Below are 19,291 nucleotides of genomic sequence, written 5' to 3'. Positions count from 1 at the left end.
TTGTTCTATTTATATGCAATGGACAATTTTGAAGATTTTTTATTTGGGTGTACTATTTTCTCTGAAGAAAATGAACATCTTATATCTGATTTTTGTCTACAGTTAAGTAAAATACTGGCTAATTGTGAAATTAGTAACTGTCAAGAATTTGTTAACTCAGCGAGTACCGGTAATGTTGTTATCAAATTTAATTCTGTTTGTGTTGATCTGTCCCTGTCTAATTCCAAACTGGGGGACGCTGTGGCTGAACTTACGGACCTGAATGCGCGCTGGGAGTCTGTCAAGAACTCTCATAGGATAGAACTCAATGAATCAATCGTTAAGAGTGACTGTTTGTTCGACGAAAAATGTGTGCTGGAGAACCAAGTACGGGATTTAACTAATAGTCTTTCTAAGGCAAACAATGGACAGTTAACTCTGAGGAAGTTACAGTCAGAGAATGATAGACTTGTAAGCGAGTATGAGAGTTTACAGGGTGCTAACAAAAAGTTGATTATCGAAAACAGTACTTTAAAAAAGTCTTGTAATAAATTAGATTTAGCTTGTAGTGGGTTAAAAATTCAAAACTCAGAGTTGTCAAACAAACTAAGTAATCTGGAATCTACTATCAATGACAAAAGTAAATACATTTCCGATGAGTTTCTGACAACACATTTTAGTTTATTAGATGATGAAGTAGCTAAGTTCTGTAACGATGTGTTATTTGTAGGGCCATCTGTAACAATGCTTATTAAAGTCAGTAATAAAGTGCTACGTTCAAAGGCTACGGGGGTGTTTCCGGATGACTGGAAGGAAGCCATTGTCATTCCTCTGGCCAAAGTTGGTGCTCCCTCTTCTTTGGCCGATCTTCGCCCCATCTCTGTGTTACCCGCCCTCTCCAAGGTCTTGGAGACTATTGTTGTCTCTCAGTTGGTTGAGTTCCTGGAGTTGGAGTCAATAATTCCAGCAACACAATCTGGCTTTCGTAGGGGGTACAGTACTTCAACTGCTCTGTTACTGCTTTGTGATGATGTCATAAAAGCTAGAGCTGAAAAGAGGTGTACTTCTCTGGCAATGCTGGATTTTTCGCAAGCCTTCGACTCTATTGATCACGATCTACTGTTGGCCATGATGTATCACTACAGATTTGACCAGCAGGTAGTGTCGTGGTTTCACTCCTACTTGAACGGAAGATGCCAAAAGACCAAAGTTGGATCTGAGATCTCCGCCCCCATGCAAAAGTCCAAAGGAGTCCCACAGGGCAGCTGTCTTGGACCTGTCCTGTTTACTTTGTTTGCCGCATCTATGGGAAGAGATTTGCGTCATTGTCGGTTGTATTCATACGCTGATGATGCTCAGCTGGTTTTTCAGCATGACGCTGACCCAGCAAATCAGGCAGTCTCTGATTTCAATTCTGATTTGGATTCTGTCTTTGCATGGTCTATGTCCCATGGCATCAAGCTGAACAGAGACAAATGTTCATTGGTGACTTTTTCTGTCAGCAGGGTTGTTCGGTCCGAGCCCCTGTCTGGAGTATGCCTTGGCGGAATTCCGCTCAAAGAGTGTAAAGCTCCCAAGCTTCTTGGGCTTCATTTCGATCCTGAGCTCTCCTTTTCTGATCATGTGAGTTACGCATGCCAGAGAGCAATAGGTCGTCTGAGAATGCTGTACAGGCATCGTGACTTGTTCCCCAAACCCACCAAATTTCGGCTTGTGCAGGCACTTGTACTGTCTGTGTTTGATTACTGTCTTCCGGTGTATGGTAATGTTATATCACTGGGAGACATGAGTCGGATGCAGAGGGTGCAAAACATGTGCGTCAGGTACGTCTGCGATCTGCGAAAATTTGATCGAATTTCATCAGACCTCACATCTCTTGGCTTATTGCCTATGGCTGACCTGTGCCTTTTACGCACTTCCTGCATCATCCGGAGGGTACTGTCAGAGGAGAGACCTCAGTACCTGAAGGTAAGACTGAGAGCTCGCTCTGAGATGCGATCCCAATGCACACGGCAGGATGACATGCTGGAGATGCCCCGTGTGCGCTGTGAGTCCGACCGTTGTGGGTTTTCTTATTTTGCCCCTAAAATCTGGAATAAATTGTCATCCAGGACTGAGCCAGGGGTGTTGGACAGTGAAAAGTCATTTAAAAAATATATAACAAATGGTTTGAAGAATGGTAAAATAATTAGGAATAGAGAACATATTTTAATTTTTAATTAGCCTAACTTAAGATTTGAGAGTTGCTTTTGTTTTATATTATTTATTTATGTTGACGTGAGTTGTTTTGAAAAACATATGTTGTAATATGAAAAACGCTCAAGAATAAAGACGATTTTCATTTCATTTCATCTACGATCTAAAGAAATTCCATGGGAAGAGAGGAAAACAGGTCGACGTAAGAGGTGAAGGAAGTAGTAAGGTGAGCAGTGTGGAGTGTGGGAACTGTAAACCGTAGCAGTTAGATTAATGTATCTGCAATGCTGAAATGCTATGAGAATGGATGGAGGCATCCCCACGACATAGAAAAAGGTGAAAGAAGTAGTAAATGCTAGCAGCGCAGAGTGCGGAGAATGTTTGTGGCAATTAGATTAATTTATCTAAAATACTTAAATGCTATGGAAAGTGATGAAAACAGGTACACGATGTAGGAAGTGTTTTAGGAACTAGTAAAGTATGAGCAAAGTGTGAGAACCGTCTGTGGCAGTTAGATTAATGTACCTGTAATCCTAAAATGCTATGAAAAGAGAAGGAAACAGGCCCCACGACGAAGGAAGTGGTGTAGGAAGTAGTAAAGGCTGGCAGTGCAGAGTGGGGGAACCGTTGGGCAGTTAGATAAATGTATCTAATACTTAAATGCTATGAGAAGTCAAGGAAACAGGTATATGACGTAGGAAATGGATAAGGAAGTAGTAAGGCTTGCAGTGCAGAGTGTGGGAACTGTGTTTAATTAATGTATCTGCAATCCTAAAATGCTATGGGAAGAGAGGGAAACAGGTCCGAGACGTAGGTAGTGGTGAAGGAAGTAGTAAAGGTGGGCAGTGTTGAGTGTGGGAATGGATTAATGTATCTGCAATGCTAAAAATGCTATGGGAAGAGACTGTAGAATGTAGGTCGAAATGATTACGAAGTACGAATCGATACACATTTCGATACATGAAATCGTTTACAATAGAAATTTACAACTGAGTTGACAACAGCAGATTTTTACTCTATATAGGCTAAAAACGATTTTTACTCCCTAAAGAGTAAAAATGGTACTTTAGACCCGCAATGCATGCATTAAAAACGACTGTTTTTACTGCAGTATGACAAAAACAATATAATATGAACCCTCGATGACTCCGCTCAATTTTGTGGATGCCTCTGCGAACGCCACCTAGTATTAGTTTAGCCTTGGGTTTAGCTTAGCCCTAAGGCATTTGATTAAGGAACGGCCATCGGTTTATGATCTTGTTAAAATGGGCTGCTCTTGCTCGTAAAATAAATAATTAATCATAATGTTGACATATTTTGGTTTTCAACCAACAAAACAACAGGATGATGTAGCATGATGCCATCTTGATCTATCCTCTAATTTGACAAGTAAAAGTTGGAGCTGATGTCAACTTTTTTGGCGTTTCAACTCACGTCTTCAGGTCGAAGATCATCCAGCTCCTTATCCAACTATTCTTCTTGGGCCTCAAAGTTAAAAATAATGTATTAAAAAAATTTTTATTTTTCAAATTTGTTTTTAGTTGGCTTCTTGTACTCTTTATGTATTGTTTTTTTGCATAATTTTTAAAATTTGTAATCATTTGGTTAACGTAGAAATTGTAAGGTAGAAAAATAGGAAAATGAGTAAAATTAAGATACCTCACATATTTGGGTTGACTTCTCTGTAGATGGCCATCTTGCTGCTGCTTTTTCCTTCACTACTTCTTCTTCTTGTAGTAGGGATAGGCGGGAAATTTAAATGTTTAAATGAAACCTGAATGAGGGTGGTTTGTGATGTTGCAACAGGAATGAAAAAGGATAAATTAAAATGTCTCTGGGATTTCAGAAATTAAATTAAATTAAATTAAGTCTGGCTCTAACACATAGTGTGACCCTGGTTCCCCCTTACTCATATTGTTGGACGCCCATGTCTAAATCAGCGATCTTTTCTAGAAGAACCATGTGTGTTTTGATATAATTGTTATTTCTCTGTTATTGTCCTCGTCTAAATACTATTTTAGCCATATAACCAAGCTAGTCATAACGATAAACTGTAGTTGTTAATCATTAATTATGATTGCAAAACTCGAGATGATGTGCATACAGTCAAGTGTTGGTACGCAATGTGATATGGTCATGTTCTAAAGAAGACGTGGGACGTGAGATTACCATGAAGTCGCCACCCCAACAAGTGCCACCACGGCAACTCGCATTAACCACTTTTTATTTTTTGTTTTATTTTCTATGCAATGCAATTTACAATAATAACATTCAGTTATGATTAAGATTAAATAAATAATTGTAAGATTTTGCAAGTGTGTTTTATCTATGGCAATACATAGTTAAAAACTACACAAAACGATACGTATCGTATTATTATTATTATTATTCTTTGTCATGAGAGCCGAAGCCCCCTGACTACATACCCGGTACCTATCGTGAGACATACCCGGGCCCCATGATGTAGGCCGAAGCTTACGCATCAACCTTTAGCATATCATGGGCGGATGACTTAAGGTCATCAGGCTCACCGGCTGCCGAAGCAGACCCTTCGGAAAGAGGGTTGCCCCTCAATCCTAACCAGGGATTCTGGCTACTTGTTTAAGCGTCACTCCACCTGGGTTCCACCAGGTACAGAGCCCTAGAGGACCATAATGGAGCGCCCCGACGCATTTAGTGCAAGCAACACTCGGGACCTATCTAATCCCTGACAGGCAGAACCCGCCATCATAGCCAGAAGGAAGGGGACCGTCAGCACGCTGACGGGGGAACCCCAACCTCCCATTTACACCACTACCCGATCGAGGCCTTACCCAGTTGCTGGGAAACCAGAGATAACCAGAGCGATAGATCCCCAGATACCCCTGGCGGGCTCGGACCCAGCACCCGATCTACTTCGTTTGCCCGTCAGACCCAACATCACTGCCAGGCCATCAGGGTTTCCCAAAAGGAGGCAGGTATAGAAGTGGGACCCACCTGGATGAACCTATCCACCAGAGGTGGCGACACCCTTGACTCAATTGAGGTTCCGGGAAGAACCCCCCACACTCAAGATAACCATACCGTCCGTGATCAGAGACAGGGATTGGTTTGCATAAGTGCCTACAAACCGTTACCCTCACACTGCGGAAAGTTACGTTTCCCTTGAGTGTCCCCGTGAGCTACGGGTACTTGCCCGTTTTCACCTCCAGGAAAGGCTACTTCCAAAGTCGAGGATTTGCCACACTGAATGCTGGTCGCACACAACAAGCAGGCCGAAACCCAAAGAACCACAGACACAGGTAGGTTAGAGATTATGATGCACTTCCATCTCTCCTAGAGCTAAACACCCCTCCATCCTGGATGAAGGAATGTCACTGGGACCCAATGCCCAGTCGTCCATGTCTGTGGCCTACTTGAAATGCCGATACCAACACCGAGCAGTTACCTCCCCTTTGGGGGCTAGGTTTTTCACCTCCCAGGACGAGGCTACTTCCAAAGTCGAGGATATGCCTCACAAAATGTCAGTCGAACACAACAGGTAGGACGAGCCCGAAGAACTCAAGTCACAACCACAGTTACAGGTAGGTGAGGAGAGGCGGAATTAACGGCGTCACTGAGAGCTAAACACCCCCCCACCCTGAATGGAGGGAGTGTCACTGGAGGCTCCCCCTAAGGGGCTGGCGCTTACCAGTCGTCCATAACTGTGGCCTACCTGAAGTGCCGGGTCAAACACCGGGCAATTACCTCCCCTCTGGGAGACGTATCGTATTGACTAAAACGATATTTATATTTATATCGGCACATAGAGCGATACGATTCATGCCATAACGATATTTTTAAGCTTTTTTTGCGCAAGCCGAGCGAACTGCAAAATCTGTACTCTGTGGATGTGTAGATTGAAAAGAGTTTGTGACGTCTGTATTTTTGGTTTTTACTTGATAATGTACCAGTCCCTCCCCCTGTAATTCCTACAAGCTGGGAAACCAGGGTTGTCGGGTTGTGAGAATATGATTTTAATAGAGAGTTTAACGACTTACTTAATTTGTAAATAAATACTAGTTGTTTCCAGTTAATAATATTAACTATATTCAAATATCATTAAAAAATTTAAATAATCTTTTAACTTATCAATACTAAAAAAATGAAGAACTTTAAGAGCTTAACTTTTAATTAACCATAAATAAAAATCTTAAGCTCAATACTGTTTTCATAAAGGTTCTAACAGAACAGGCTTAGAATACTGTCTGACAGACCAGTTAAAATCTTCATCTTACTTTTAAAATGTTAAATAAGAAACATGGTAAAATTTTAGGATTTAAATTTCTTAGTAAAATTACAATTGCACCTTTTTTTAGGCATAACTTGTGAGGAGGTAAACCACTTGGTGCTAAAGTGTGAAGACATTCATCAGGTATACTCTGATTATCGAAAGAATGTGCCGTGCGGTGAGCGAGTTTTAGTATAAACATTCTGTTTCACAAACTTGTGGGAACGTAACACAGAAGATTAGAAATTTCTAATAAACGGTGTTTAATTAATCAGTTAAGCACATGTTTTAAATATTTTGTAACTTATTCCGATGAAGTAATATTTGTAGTTATATTTGTAAAAACAAGAATCGGAATTAAAATTTTGCAAATTTGTGTTTTTACAAATATATCTATAAATATTAATTCATCGGAATAAGATAAAAAATATTTAAAACATGCGCTGAAAATGTATTTCGTATTTGAACACCACGTTTCCACAAGTTTGTGAAATAGAATGTTTGTAGTTGGACTCGGTCGACACACGGCCGCTCCGCAAGGTACATTCTTTCGATAATCAGAGTATACATGTAACTGGTCTCCCTCTTCTTGAATCAAAGTGTCCACTGAGTAGTAAACTCATTTCATTATTTATTTCGTCACAAAGTTCATTCTTTGGTGAAAGTATTTTGCATGATTTTTTTGCCTTTTTAAAGCATCTTCAGGGAATCCTTAACTGAAGATTTTGTCAATAATATTTTAATTCACAATACATTGTGGCGGAAGACGTATCAATGACTCACCAAGATCATTATGGTAGCTCTCTTGGCCATTCCCTATTCATAAAAGATATTCAGCAAATATTGATGCACTTGGATTGGCTCTCATGTTTTTAGCAAGTAAAATCTTTTTAAACATTGGCCATAAAGGTGATTACCTAATTATTGAATTGTCTACTATTGCACAGCGACTTGCACCAGGTACTATGGGAGCATATTGCCGAAAATCACCTCCCAAAACAATCAATCACCTTTCCACCAAAAGGCTTTTCTTTGTCTTCTCTTTTGGCAATATCTCGCAGTACGGTAATCTTTCTACAGACGGAGACGATAAAGCATACTTTATTAGACATAGGAGCTTCATCCCATAATATTTCTTTACAATTCCTGATATAAATCTCCCTAACACTCTGAATGAAACTGCACAAATAAACTATCCCATTTCATCAGTCATCCTTGTATTGGAAATAGAAAAAGTAAATATTTAAATGACATAAGGGAAAGAGGTTATTTTTATGAAGACAGATGTTTTTTTAAAAGAAATGAATCATGTTTGATAAACTTAACTAAATTTTCGCTTATATTTCAAAATACATGGCAACTTTTAAGTCCAATGGGGCAAAGCACATTGAACTGAGCGTGACAAAAATTGTTCCATGACTTCTGCAGATAATTCCCTTTAATTTGACACATCAATCATCAAAATCTGTTAATAAATAAGAGTTTTGCTGTAGATGATAACCCAACCTAACGTAATTAAGGGTAAAGCCCAAGATTGTATGGAGGAGAGAGTGGCTGGGTGGAGCTAAAGTAATTTCTTAGTGTACCGGTACAGTAGATATCACAAGTATTTCATATATGCCTATTAAGCTCCTTAATGTACTGTAATTTCTCAAATCATAACAAGAGATAACCAGAGAGTGAGTTTAATGTAGGCTAGATTTTTTCATCATTAAATAATTTTAGTGTCTAGATATCAAGTTAGCTTTATGTTAGTTTGACATTCCTTATTAATTATATAAATTGGTCGTTTCGTTTCTAGGTTAGGTAGGGGAGGGGGGAACCATACAATACGTATCGTTTTTCAATATTTTTGACGATACAATTCGCGTATCGCGATACAGATGCTCGATGCAATACGGCGATACGATATTTTTTTCCGATACGTATCGTATCGCGATACCCGTCCGTATCGCCCATCACTAATTTAAATTCACATTGTGCTTGCATGCCAAAACTACCAAGTTAAATATTTGGATACAGCATTCTTTAACAAATTCTTTTGTTTTACTTCTTTATTAATTATTAAATATGTGACAAATTTGAGATAGACTTGGCTAGTAACCTCATAGGGAGTACGATACATATTATAAGTTATAGTTAGCCAGTATTATTGTAGGCCTATATGCAGCTGCTATTCTCATTGTTCGGATAAGAACAATCCTTAGGTGAAATCAATCAGGCAAAAAATATTTCTTACACAATCAAGTTAAGTTTCATTGAGTCTGGCTTTTTTAGATTACATAAGCTTATCAAAATACTTAAACTAGCATAATATCTTTAAAATAGAAAATAAATAGCTTTAATAGAAAATAAATAAAAAAGTAGACCTACCAAGAAACACCATCATTTGCATCATTGTGTGGCAAAATACAAAATAATGACGTAGTTTAGATCACTTTTAAAATGATAACATCACAAATCATTTTGCCCAGCCCTACTATCTGCATATTACAGATATTCATTGTACCGTATCTCATGAGCTAAATTAATTGACATTTTAAACCATACACATACAAATCTTAAAACATATTGTCCAAGTTTCCTCTATTATATGTCACTATCGTATTACTCTTCACAGCAACAAAATCATTTAGTTAAAGGCACTGTAAAGTCATATCATGGTACACATTTGCACATCATGCTAGTCTTTGATATTAGGTGCAGTTGGACCGAAACCTGAAGATCCAAAGTGAAAGCTAACTTTTGACTCAAAACCGTTCAATACAGTTCCCATCCCATATTATGTTCCGGGGTAAGGGTTAAAAAGTTAAAAATCTGCAGTTTTTTGCATTTTATGAAATATCTAAATAACTATTACAGTGAACGATAATTTATCCTAAATTATTTTTTGTAAGTAACTTAAAGTGATTTGCGCTTAACCGCAAAGTTATCAAGACATTTAAAAGAAAACTACTGATTTTTTAACCCCCCAATGCTTACATTAGTGTAACTTTGTACTATGAAATATTAGGACTAGTGAATATTGAACAAGTAAAAAATTAGCTTTCACTATGGATATCGTTAGGTCATTTTTTGTTGCTATTTGTACTGGACTATATTAGATTCCTTGATGATGACAGGATATTTAAGTATAAGCATTGACTATTAAGTTTACAAAGCTTACACTTTAACCTAACCCTTATACTGTAAATATAATAAAATAAAGCATAATAGATTGTTCAAGTTTTATCCTGATTGAATAGGCTGGTATTCTACACAGCTGAGGGAGGAAAACCTAAAATATCAAACATTCATACACAAAACTTAAACATTGCAACACAATTTAAATAAATTTTATGTGCAGATTTTATTTTTGGCGTTCAAAAAACGTTGTCTTACATTCAAGACTTCTTTCATTAATGATATCATGTAAGGCACTCTGTGGAATAATCATGCAATTATTTTTATCAACTGTGTTACTTTTCTCCCCTTTTTCATAGCATTTCACCACAGAAGCCTTTAATGTAGATGCATATAAAAACTTATCGTTTTCAAACTGTACTCTTAAAAAATATTCATTTTTCAACCTCCCAATTGGAGTTGCTTCAAAGGTAAGTTCTAAATTTTTCTTATTTAATCTATCAGAAAACCAGAATATATTGTCAAACATGAAGATAAGTGAATGATCCCAATTGTGTTTCTTAAGATTATAATGTTCCCAAATCCAAGAACGAGGTGAATTTCCTTCATACTTAAAGAGCGAGTCACAATGCTCTTTCTGATAGTGATCCACCAATTTTATCAAAGGAATCACAGCGATGCAATCGCTGTCCCTACACTCTGCAGGTCTAAAACCACAAAATTCTTCATGGTCGCTCCCGGCCTCCATAATGTATTCGCAACCATCTCCATGGTACTTGCACTGACGAGGTATGGCTTCCAGAATATTTTTTAAACACACAGGATTCTCTGTTGTAAATGGACCTTCGCATGTCGGGCAGTCATTTAACTTCTCGCAGCAGCTGTTGCAAACCCCATGGCCTCTGCTGCATGTCTTAAATGGAATTTGGATTGTGTCCAGACATACTGGACACTCTACAATCTTTTGCAGAGATGATGTGATGTTCTTCAATTTAGATTCAGTGTTTTCCTAAAAATCAAATGGAAATTAAGGTATTATAATCATATATTTTACTTTAATTAGTCATTCTAAGAAATGCACGACTTTTATTATATTTTTAATATTTTTAAACACAAAAAACCTTTTATTGCAAAGAAAGAGGTTGTTTTTATTATACAGGCCTGCATTCCTTGGGAGTTAAGTAGTTTTCCTCCAATAATACAGCAACAAAAAAAAAATTTTAATTCATTATTGCATTGGCGGAACAATTTTACTTTATCAATTAAAGTGTATAATTCAGTAAAAAATAATATAAATTTTCATTCAATTAACAAATTTAGGGCCATGTTTTATAATTATCTACTTCAGAACCCTTTTTATAGTCTAGATGATTATTTTAAACTGGGAGAAATTGTCCTTTAGTTTGGTTTTAATTTCAGTTAAGAATGTGAATGGAGTTGAATGTTAATTGTAATATTTGGCCTGTAAGAGTATTTTTTTGTTTAATAAAGATTGATTGATTGATTGAATACTGAAGTAGATATTTGGGACTATTAGATACTGAAGTAGACATCCCATTTATATGAACCAGCTGTCACCAATTTTGCATAAAAAATACTGTTGTATGAGCCAGTTATAGAATTTGCTATCTATACTATTATATAAAAATCTAATGGTGTCTTTCTGTATGTGTATTACTAATAGGTGCAAAAAATACTGAACCAACTGGGCTTAAATTTTGTAAAAATATATCTACCTTACCAAGGACCATTATAGGACTATTCACATTTCGATACGGACCGTAGGCTTTGCCCCTTTGGCTTTAAAAGTTCTGAGATGAAGATTTTAAAAGTAAATATTGATTGGTCTCCATGGCTGCAATGAGAACACTAACAATGTTTGTTTACATTTGCTTTGACAGTTTAATGTAAACAAAAAGAACTGCTAAATTGCATATTTTATAATTTCAGACAGCTGATACAAAGAAATTAAATATAATGTTTTCCATAATTCTGAGATAGGTTTATTTTAATCTAACGTTTTATCATGGATTATTTGTTCTAAAACTATGTCAATGATTATAGAAAAAAAAGATTCTATAACAGTTGCTGTATCAACTCCGGATCTGCTTTGGATTTTTTTAAGCGTCTAAGTTATGAAAATAATGTTATTGATATGTTTTCATGGAAACAGTATGAAAATTACAATGTATAGCTGTTTTGTATGAATTTGAAGGCTACTTTAAAACATTTGAACTGCTAAATATGTGTTAGATTAACATAACTTGCACATCACATTGTTTTTTATATGTATATTTAGGTAAATTAAGTTAGGCCTATTGTGTTTTGCTAAACCTATGCTTAAATTAAACTGAAGAATATCATCGATTACTAAATTGTATGTCCTTGATTTCTGTTTTACATTTACTTTATTTGATAAATTTATTATTTGTCTTTTGCCACACCACTGATTAAATTAAACCAAGGAAAATATCATAAAACTAAGCAGTACACAGTGTTCTTTTGTTTCTAAAATCAATGTAATATCTGTAACTATGTTTACTTAATGGTATGTGTGAAAATTTAAAGGCAATGGACGATGAAACTGATTAAAAGAACTGATTTGTATATTAAGTTGTTTGTTGATATTTTTGTAGAGTAGAATCAGAGATGCAATGAAACATATACTATATTTGCTATTACATTTTTTAGTCCTTGATGCTTTGATAATCATATTAGTTTTGTCTGCTGTCTTTAATGCTAAATTATTTGTTTAACATTTTTTATAGTATAGATATAGTTTCTTTAATATTTCAAAATACTGTATTGATAAGGCACAACAATATTTCAAAAGTTTATAACAGCTGACATAGTTTTGCTAATGATTTATTGTGAGTGAAGAAACTGAAGATGGAAGAATTTGTGATTTAATACGAAGAAGAGGGAAATTTAAAAAAATGTTCATTTAAATTTAATAATTAATTAGTATTTGTGCAACTTCAAAATTGAAATTTAAAATGTCAATAATAAATAAAAAGATATGTAATCAAGGGAGATGAAGGTAAATCATGTATGTCGAAGTTTTATTCGATGATTTGGTCAGTTTTTCTCATATCAGCCTACACAAGATTTAAAATAATCAAAACCAAAATGTTGGTATCCACTACTTACCAGGTTTAAAAGTCATAACTTAAACGTTTCTATTAAGGCCATAAAAGTTGAATTTTGTCTCTAAAAGCGTTGGCGGATGTGTAACTATTATATGCAACAGATGTAAAGATTGAAATGTTTCTATTTTGTGTCCTCTTCCCGTTGCAAAGCACGGGTTCAACAGCTAGTAATGTTATAAATTCCATTTTCTACCTTATTTTTTGTTGCTGGCATAGGTTGATCTTGATGGACCGTAATAGTTGTCATTGCTCACAATAAGTCATTTTTACATACTAAAAAACTTTTGCAAAACTTATGAAAGCTGGCCTAACCATAATAATGGACCGAATTACACACGGTTGGTACCAAATGAAAGATATTTTCCTGTAGATATGCAGGATCCCTTTATAAATTAAAATAGGCTCAGAGATTACGTTATCTTTTAAATAAGAAACTTTTTTCTTCAGATAAAGGTGGTTTCTTCAAACTGTCATTAATATGTTAACACTAGCAGAGTACCCGTCCTTCGTAACGGGGTTGGAATATAAGTATAAAATGCTTTTTTGCATTTATACTCAAGCTTTACGTTTGCAAGAAGGAAGGACACAGTTTGATAAAATTAGCTTTTTTAAATTTACAGTATTCTGTAGTATTACACATTTACCATAGCCATAATGTTCTACCACTTCACCTAAACAATAGAGAAAAATAAATTATCAACAATTCGCAAAATATCACAAATTATTCATGAAATGAAATACATAAACATAACTGTAAACAATCCTACTTTGACAGTTCTCATTGCGAATCACAGTTTTTTGTTGCTGCTTAGTTCAAATTAGTTGCTTTCATAAATGCAAAAAAAAAAAAAAATATAGTGCTGCACCCTGTTGGTAAATCTTATAACTTTTTAATGCTTTTCCATATTATCATAGAACCAACTTTTAGCGAATTTCCCATAGGGAATAAGCTATTACCGTAGTACTCACGGTAAGACCTGGACCCGGGACCGATTTTTTTTTTCGTTTTGAGGTCCCTAGAGGTCAAAAACACCATCCGTTCAAATTCATATATATATATATATATTTATATATATATATATATATATATATATTTATATATATATATGTGTCCGTTAGCGCGATAACTCGAGCAAAAATGATCCGATTTTGATGAAATTTGGTACAAACGTGTAAACCTACGTTTATTCGAACGAGTTCGCGAACCAGCATGATCGGACCATGGGAACGGGGGTTTATGGGGGCTGTTATGGGGTAAAAATGGGTTTTTCCCATTTTTGGCCCAAAAAACATAAAATTTTGCAATTTCTTTCTAAACTATTTTGTAGAGCTTAAAAAAACAAATAATTTAGTATATTGAAGCGTTATAATGCGCCTAATGGTAACGGAGAAAATTCCAAAAAATTGTAAATTTAAAATTCCTATGTTATTCTTATGGAGAATAAGTAAACTGTTGTAGTTTGCTTGTTTATAAACATATTTTGCCCAAATTTGGAAAAGGTTTTTATTTCTTACTAACTATTAACATTTTACATAAAAAACACTTTTACCCTCCCTGTTGCAGCAAACCTAAGTATGTTTTAAACTGATTCTATTTAAATAGGGAATAAATGTGAAAATTTTAAGGAGACATTTTAGTGTAAATCCATTCAGGGAAATGGAAATTCGCTTAGTCTGCAGGTTTGCTGCGGCGGGGGTATTTTAGTTGAAACAGCTGACTAAAATCTTTAATTCCCTTTAAATATAAAAATACTCATAAGGTTAACATGGGAAATTACAGAGCCACTGCGGCGGAGCCCGAAAGGATTTTTGAGATAAGAATAAGCCTATATGTTAATCGGGAATGTAAGCTATTATCATGCCAAATTTCAGCCCAATCAGTCCAGTGGTTTATGCGTGATTGAACTTCAAACACACAAACAAACAAACACACAAACTTTCACATTTATAATATTAGTAAGATTAGAATTTGCTTACAAATAATGGTATTAATGGGGAATAACTTTGATTTTCGAAAACTTAAAAAAATCCGAAACTAAGGGAGATTAATAACTTCAGTAGGCCTACTGATACCACATCAAGTGAAAGATTTTTTGAGCAAACCATCATGAATTTACAAACCATCATAGCTTTACGTTGTTGACGTATCAATATTTTGTGTCCTGTGTATTTGTTTATTTATATACTGTATTTGCCAACGGATTAACACCAATAATACAGTTTGATTACAAGGACAGTTTAATTGGTCGTAAGTACTATAGTTATTTTCTTAACTGTAAACGTTGGTTTTTGGTACTGGTACTTTTCCTTAGAGCCGGTGGTAGTAGTAAGAATCATTTATACGTAAAAACACATCACTATTTACAACTTAGTTATCGTTAGTGCTGCACCTTATTGCTTATTAAGTTTAATTGATGTCTTACTGTATGATTTTTGCATTTTCTCTCTGGACTCCAAAATATTAGTTTAGCTATGAAAATAATAAAACATTAGTGAAAGATATTTTTAGCAAACCATCATGAATTTTTAAAGCTTGTGTATTTATTTACTTATTTATATATTGCCAATGGATTTACACCAATTTTACAGTTGGATTAGGCCTAAATGCGATTATCATAAAATTTGATGACACTATCAAAACTTTCAAATAATTATTGTTTGTATTTTGCTTGGGTTAAAGCATAGCAAATCCCCTAATTCAATTCTGTATTTGTTTGAGTGTATGTCTGTTGGTAACACATAATGTCCTTATTTCTCAGTGATTCTTGGAAAAGACAAGAACACCTTTGTTAATGAGAATTTCAACCCGAATAAAGTGTGCAGTAGTGAGGTTGAGGTAGTATTTTAACTACTTTTAACTAGTGTGAAAAGTAACTTTCAATTACAAGCCTACCTCAGTGCTATGCCTCATAGATCTATAAAGCAATTCCTTTTATCATTAGATATAAAATATGGACTAACACGACATTGAATTGCGAAGCATTCGTTTTGGCTTGAACCTGTCAGATATTCTATTTGCGAAGGTTTATATGTATTCCTATACAGTAATAGTTTTGCCAGCATATCTGGAAAAATGCACACTAAATGCAAACCAACTCCTGTTCTAAATATAAGAAGTTTTCAAATTGCTACAAGATTCCCGTGTGTAGATCGGGCACACAGCTAGTATTTCATAAACATGCAAACTACTACATTTTACAATTTTCTCCATAAGAATAACATGGGAATTTTAAATTTACAATTTTTTTAATTTTCTCCGTAGCCATTAGGCGCATTATAACGCTTCAATATACCATACTAAATTATTTGTTTTTTTATGCTCTGCAAAATATATAATGGGATTTATAATTGAGCTTTCCATTCAAAATTATTGACAATAATAACCAATTTATATGCTGGATAAATTATGGTCTCGAAATTCTACATTACTGCGGGAAAGGAAATTTATTAAATACTTTGGAAGAGTTTGAAATATATAAATTCATGAATCTCATTATATTTCCAACACTCTTCTCACTCACTCTTCTCAGTCCAATATCAGCTGTTGAAAACGCAGATGACAATCCAGAGACCACGTCGTTCCGTCATAACCTGAACCTGATTCAGTTTACTTCCAGTCCTGCCAACGTCAATGTACACGCGTGAATGTCAATGTTACACCTTTGACAAAAGTCAATGCTGTAACTTAACACCAAAATTTTGAACATGTCAACAAACTTTTCTTTACTTAATCTATCAATATTGTTTGCTTACAATACATACTAAATAAGCGAAAAACATGGATATCTTTGTAATTTCGGGTTACTAACAAGTGTTGAATCCCACTTTTGTTGTAACCATAAGATTATTCAATTTTCTTTTTAACATTAACAAGGATAGCACCTCAAAGTCTGAAGAAAGTCATAAAATGATTTAAGAACAGTGCTTAAAACAGCAAAACCCACAAATGTATTAACCTTATCAGAAATAAACTCACCGACTCTGCCATAATTTAATTGTATTTCTTCCAGTAGGCTGGATTGTGAAATATCGGTTTTCTTTGCAAAGAACACCTGAAAGCAAAAGATTGTTTGAAAGTGGATATATAAAGTCAGTTTGTAGTGACTCAACAACTGAACCAACAGACTGCATAATTTTAAAAAATATTTCAGAATGAACAAAAACTATGAGTTTTAACCACCGCAAACAATTTTTATAAACTGCTGACTGACCTCATTGCTCGGGGGGATGAGTGCCAGTGCTTATGTTGTCCGAATCATATCAACCTTTTTTGTGGCATCTAATAAAGCAGCATTATACAAAATATAAATAGTAAAATTATCACATATGTTTTTGTCTGTGTGTAGATGATCATGTTGATTGTAGTATTGAATAATTCTACACAATTCTTAAGCTGCTGTAAAGATAAGTATCTCTTTAGGCTATGTATACATGCAGGCATTGCAACAAGGGTTCTTAAAACACTGGCAATCAATAATCAAATGACTGTTTATATGCAAACACCTCTGATTTAACGAATGTGTGTCTGCGAGGTTTTGTCCTGGAACCCCCGCTAGCAGCGTACCTCAAGTTATGGTGTGTGGGACTGCACACCTATGTTTTCTTATGTAAGCTATGGAACGCACATTTTTGAGTTTTTTTTCTTGTGGGGAGGAGCAAAAATGAACACTGTGCATTTACGCACACTGAGATGCTCAAAGGCCTATCAGTAGTGCCAGACTCCCGTGGGCCCAATATCCCTGATGGACTAACGGCTAAAAAACCCAATCATCTCCTAAGACACTAGCCTGGAACGGGTTAGCACATTATTTCGAGCAGCCCTTTTAAACTATGCCACTAGGGCTTTCCTTCTCCTATTTCCTCCAAAAGCTAAGACCGATCAAGATTGACCTTCCATCCCAAGTTATGGCCTAGGTGAACTGCTTTACACAGTTCCAGTCTCAAGGTAGTATTACAGTGACTGAGGTGAGTATTAAACTCAAAGCAATTGATGACCAGTGGGAACGTTACAAAACTATTCAAGACCAAATTGATACATTAACCGATGAAGAAAACTTCCACCATGAAATAGAATGTAGGTGTAATGTGGAGGACAAGTATTTAAATCTTACAACAAAACTTCATGAGTTGATTAAGAATGAATGTTCCAACACTAGGTCTAGGCCTACACCACTTCACCCAATTACCAATCCATCTGAGGCGACACATAGTTCAATTCCCGGGTCCTCATTGTCGGGACAATAAAAACTACATTGATGTCTGTTTTGACATTGCGTGTTTTTTAAGGACGAAATGTACGTTTAAATTTATTTTTCCAGGGTCCAAGGGGGGGCTTTAGCCCCTGTAGCCCGCCCCCCCCCCCCTTGGAACCGCCACTGTCGGTAATACTGTTCGTGGCCGTATTTTTTAAAATTTTACTAACTTAAAGGCTATGGTTTTCACAACGAAAAAAGTAGTGACATCGCCCGATGGAAGGTTATAGGCTAATTTTTTGTGTCTGCGTCAAGTTGGTTTGGCTAACTTAGTGGGCGCGTTCAGGGAACATGTACCGGTGCACCGGTGCAGATTAACCGGTGACTTATTCACCGGTACCGCCCCGGGGCAAGAGTCTTGGTCTCCCAGAACGGTTATTCACCGGTTTACGGTACACATCTGATTATAATTTACACATTCACCTATTATTTACTTTATAAAAAATAATATTTAAACCAAACAAACTTGTCCTCACAGAATAAATTATTTGAAAATTATTCACTTAATACGTAATTTAACCCCCTCATAGAATAAATTATTCACTCATTACGCAACATAACCTATAAAACTGATGAACATTATTCGATGGACCCGCCATCTTGCCGTAGCTGCATGCTGTTGTCCAAGAAACAGACCAATCAGAGGACGCCGGTGTATTATGCACCGTACAATTTCTCCGGTGCATAAATCTTGCACCGGTGGAGGAAAAAGAGGAAATAGCTGTCTGCTAGGTTAACTCACCGGTCTCCCAGAACGACACATTTTTTGCACCGGGGCAACACCGGTGCACCGGTGCATGTTCCCAGAACGCGCTCAGTAATTCTCACAGAATTTGTCGGATACACTTTAGTTTGCGCCCCTCATTTACCATTATACACTATTACCAACTGATAACCTAATGAAACTGTTCTAAAGTAACCTAGGCCAAACCTTAACAAACATGCTGTACTTTTATGTGAGTAGGCCTAAATGTGGGACGTTTAAACTAAAGTGCAGCCCAGAAAACACATAACTTAGGCGTAGACGTAACTTTAAAACGTTGGAGAAAGCGTAACATAGGCTACCACTTACCAACTTATTTAGGGAAGAGGGTCTGCTTATCACAAGGTGGGCTAAGTTTGGTTAGCCTAGCATAATAAGGCAGACTTTGTCAGAAAACACATAATACTCCCTTGGTGTTGCTTAGTCTAAGTTATGCTATAACTCACCTATTCTGAAATGGGGCCTACTTATCACAACACAAGGTGGGTTGTTAGTTGATAAAAACTGATCACAGCTACTAGGTTGAGAGATATACCTACATTCTCATCAAGAAGAATGAACTAATCTTCACTCACTGCCT

The 19,291-nt window shown here is 35.9% G+C and overlaps 1 protein-coding gene across 1 annotated transcript; it reads right to left on the bottom strand.

Annotated features, from left to right (window-relative positions):
- Nucleotides 1-8,668: 8,668 nt before the first annotated feature.
- Nucleotides 8,669-19,246, bottom strand: LOC128990267 (uncharacterized). Its single transcript, XM_054412583.1, has 3 exons — nucleotides 19,158-19,246; nucleotides 16,673-16,748; nucleotides 8,669-10,556 (listed from the first exon to the last, which is right to left on the bottom strand). The coding sequence occupies exons 2-3, from the start codon at nucleotides 16,682-16,684 to the stop codon at nucleotides 9,774-9,776; spliced, it is 795 nt and encodes a 264-aa protein (XP_054268558.1). The 5' UTR covers nucleotides 16,685-16,748; nucleotides 19,158-19,246; the 3' UTR covers nucleotides 8,669-9,773.
- Nucleotides 19,247-19,291: the final 45 nt, after the last annotated feature.

The sequence above is a fragment of the Macrosteles quadrilineatus genome, unplaced genomic scaffold (assembly GCF_028750875.1).
Source record: "Macrosteles quadrilineatus isolate MER2022 unplaced genomic scaffold, UCM_ALF_1.0 Scaffold_3__2_contigs__length_128488019, whole genome shotgun sequence".
NCBI lineage: Eukaryota > Metazoa > Arthropoda > Insecta > Hemiptera > Cicadellidae > Macrosteles > Macrosteles quadrilineatus.
This window is presented reverse-complemented; position numbering and strand designations above follow the sequence as displayed.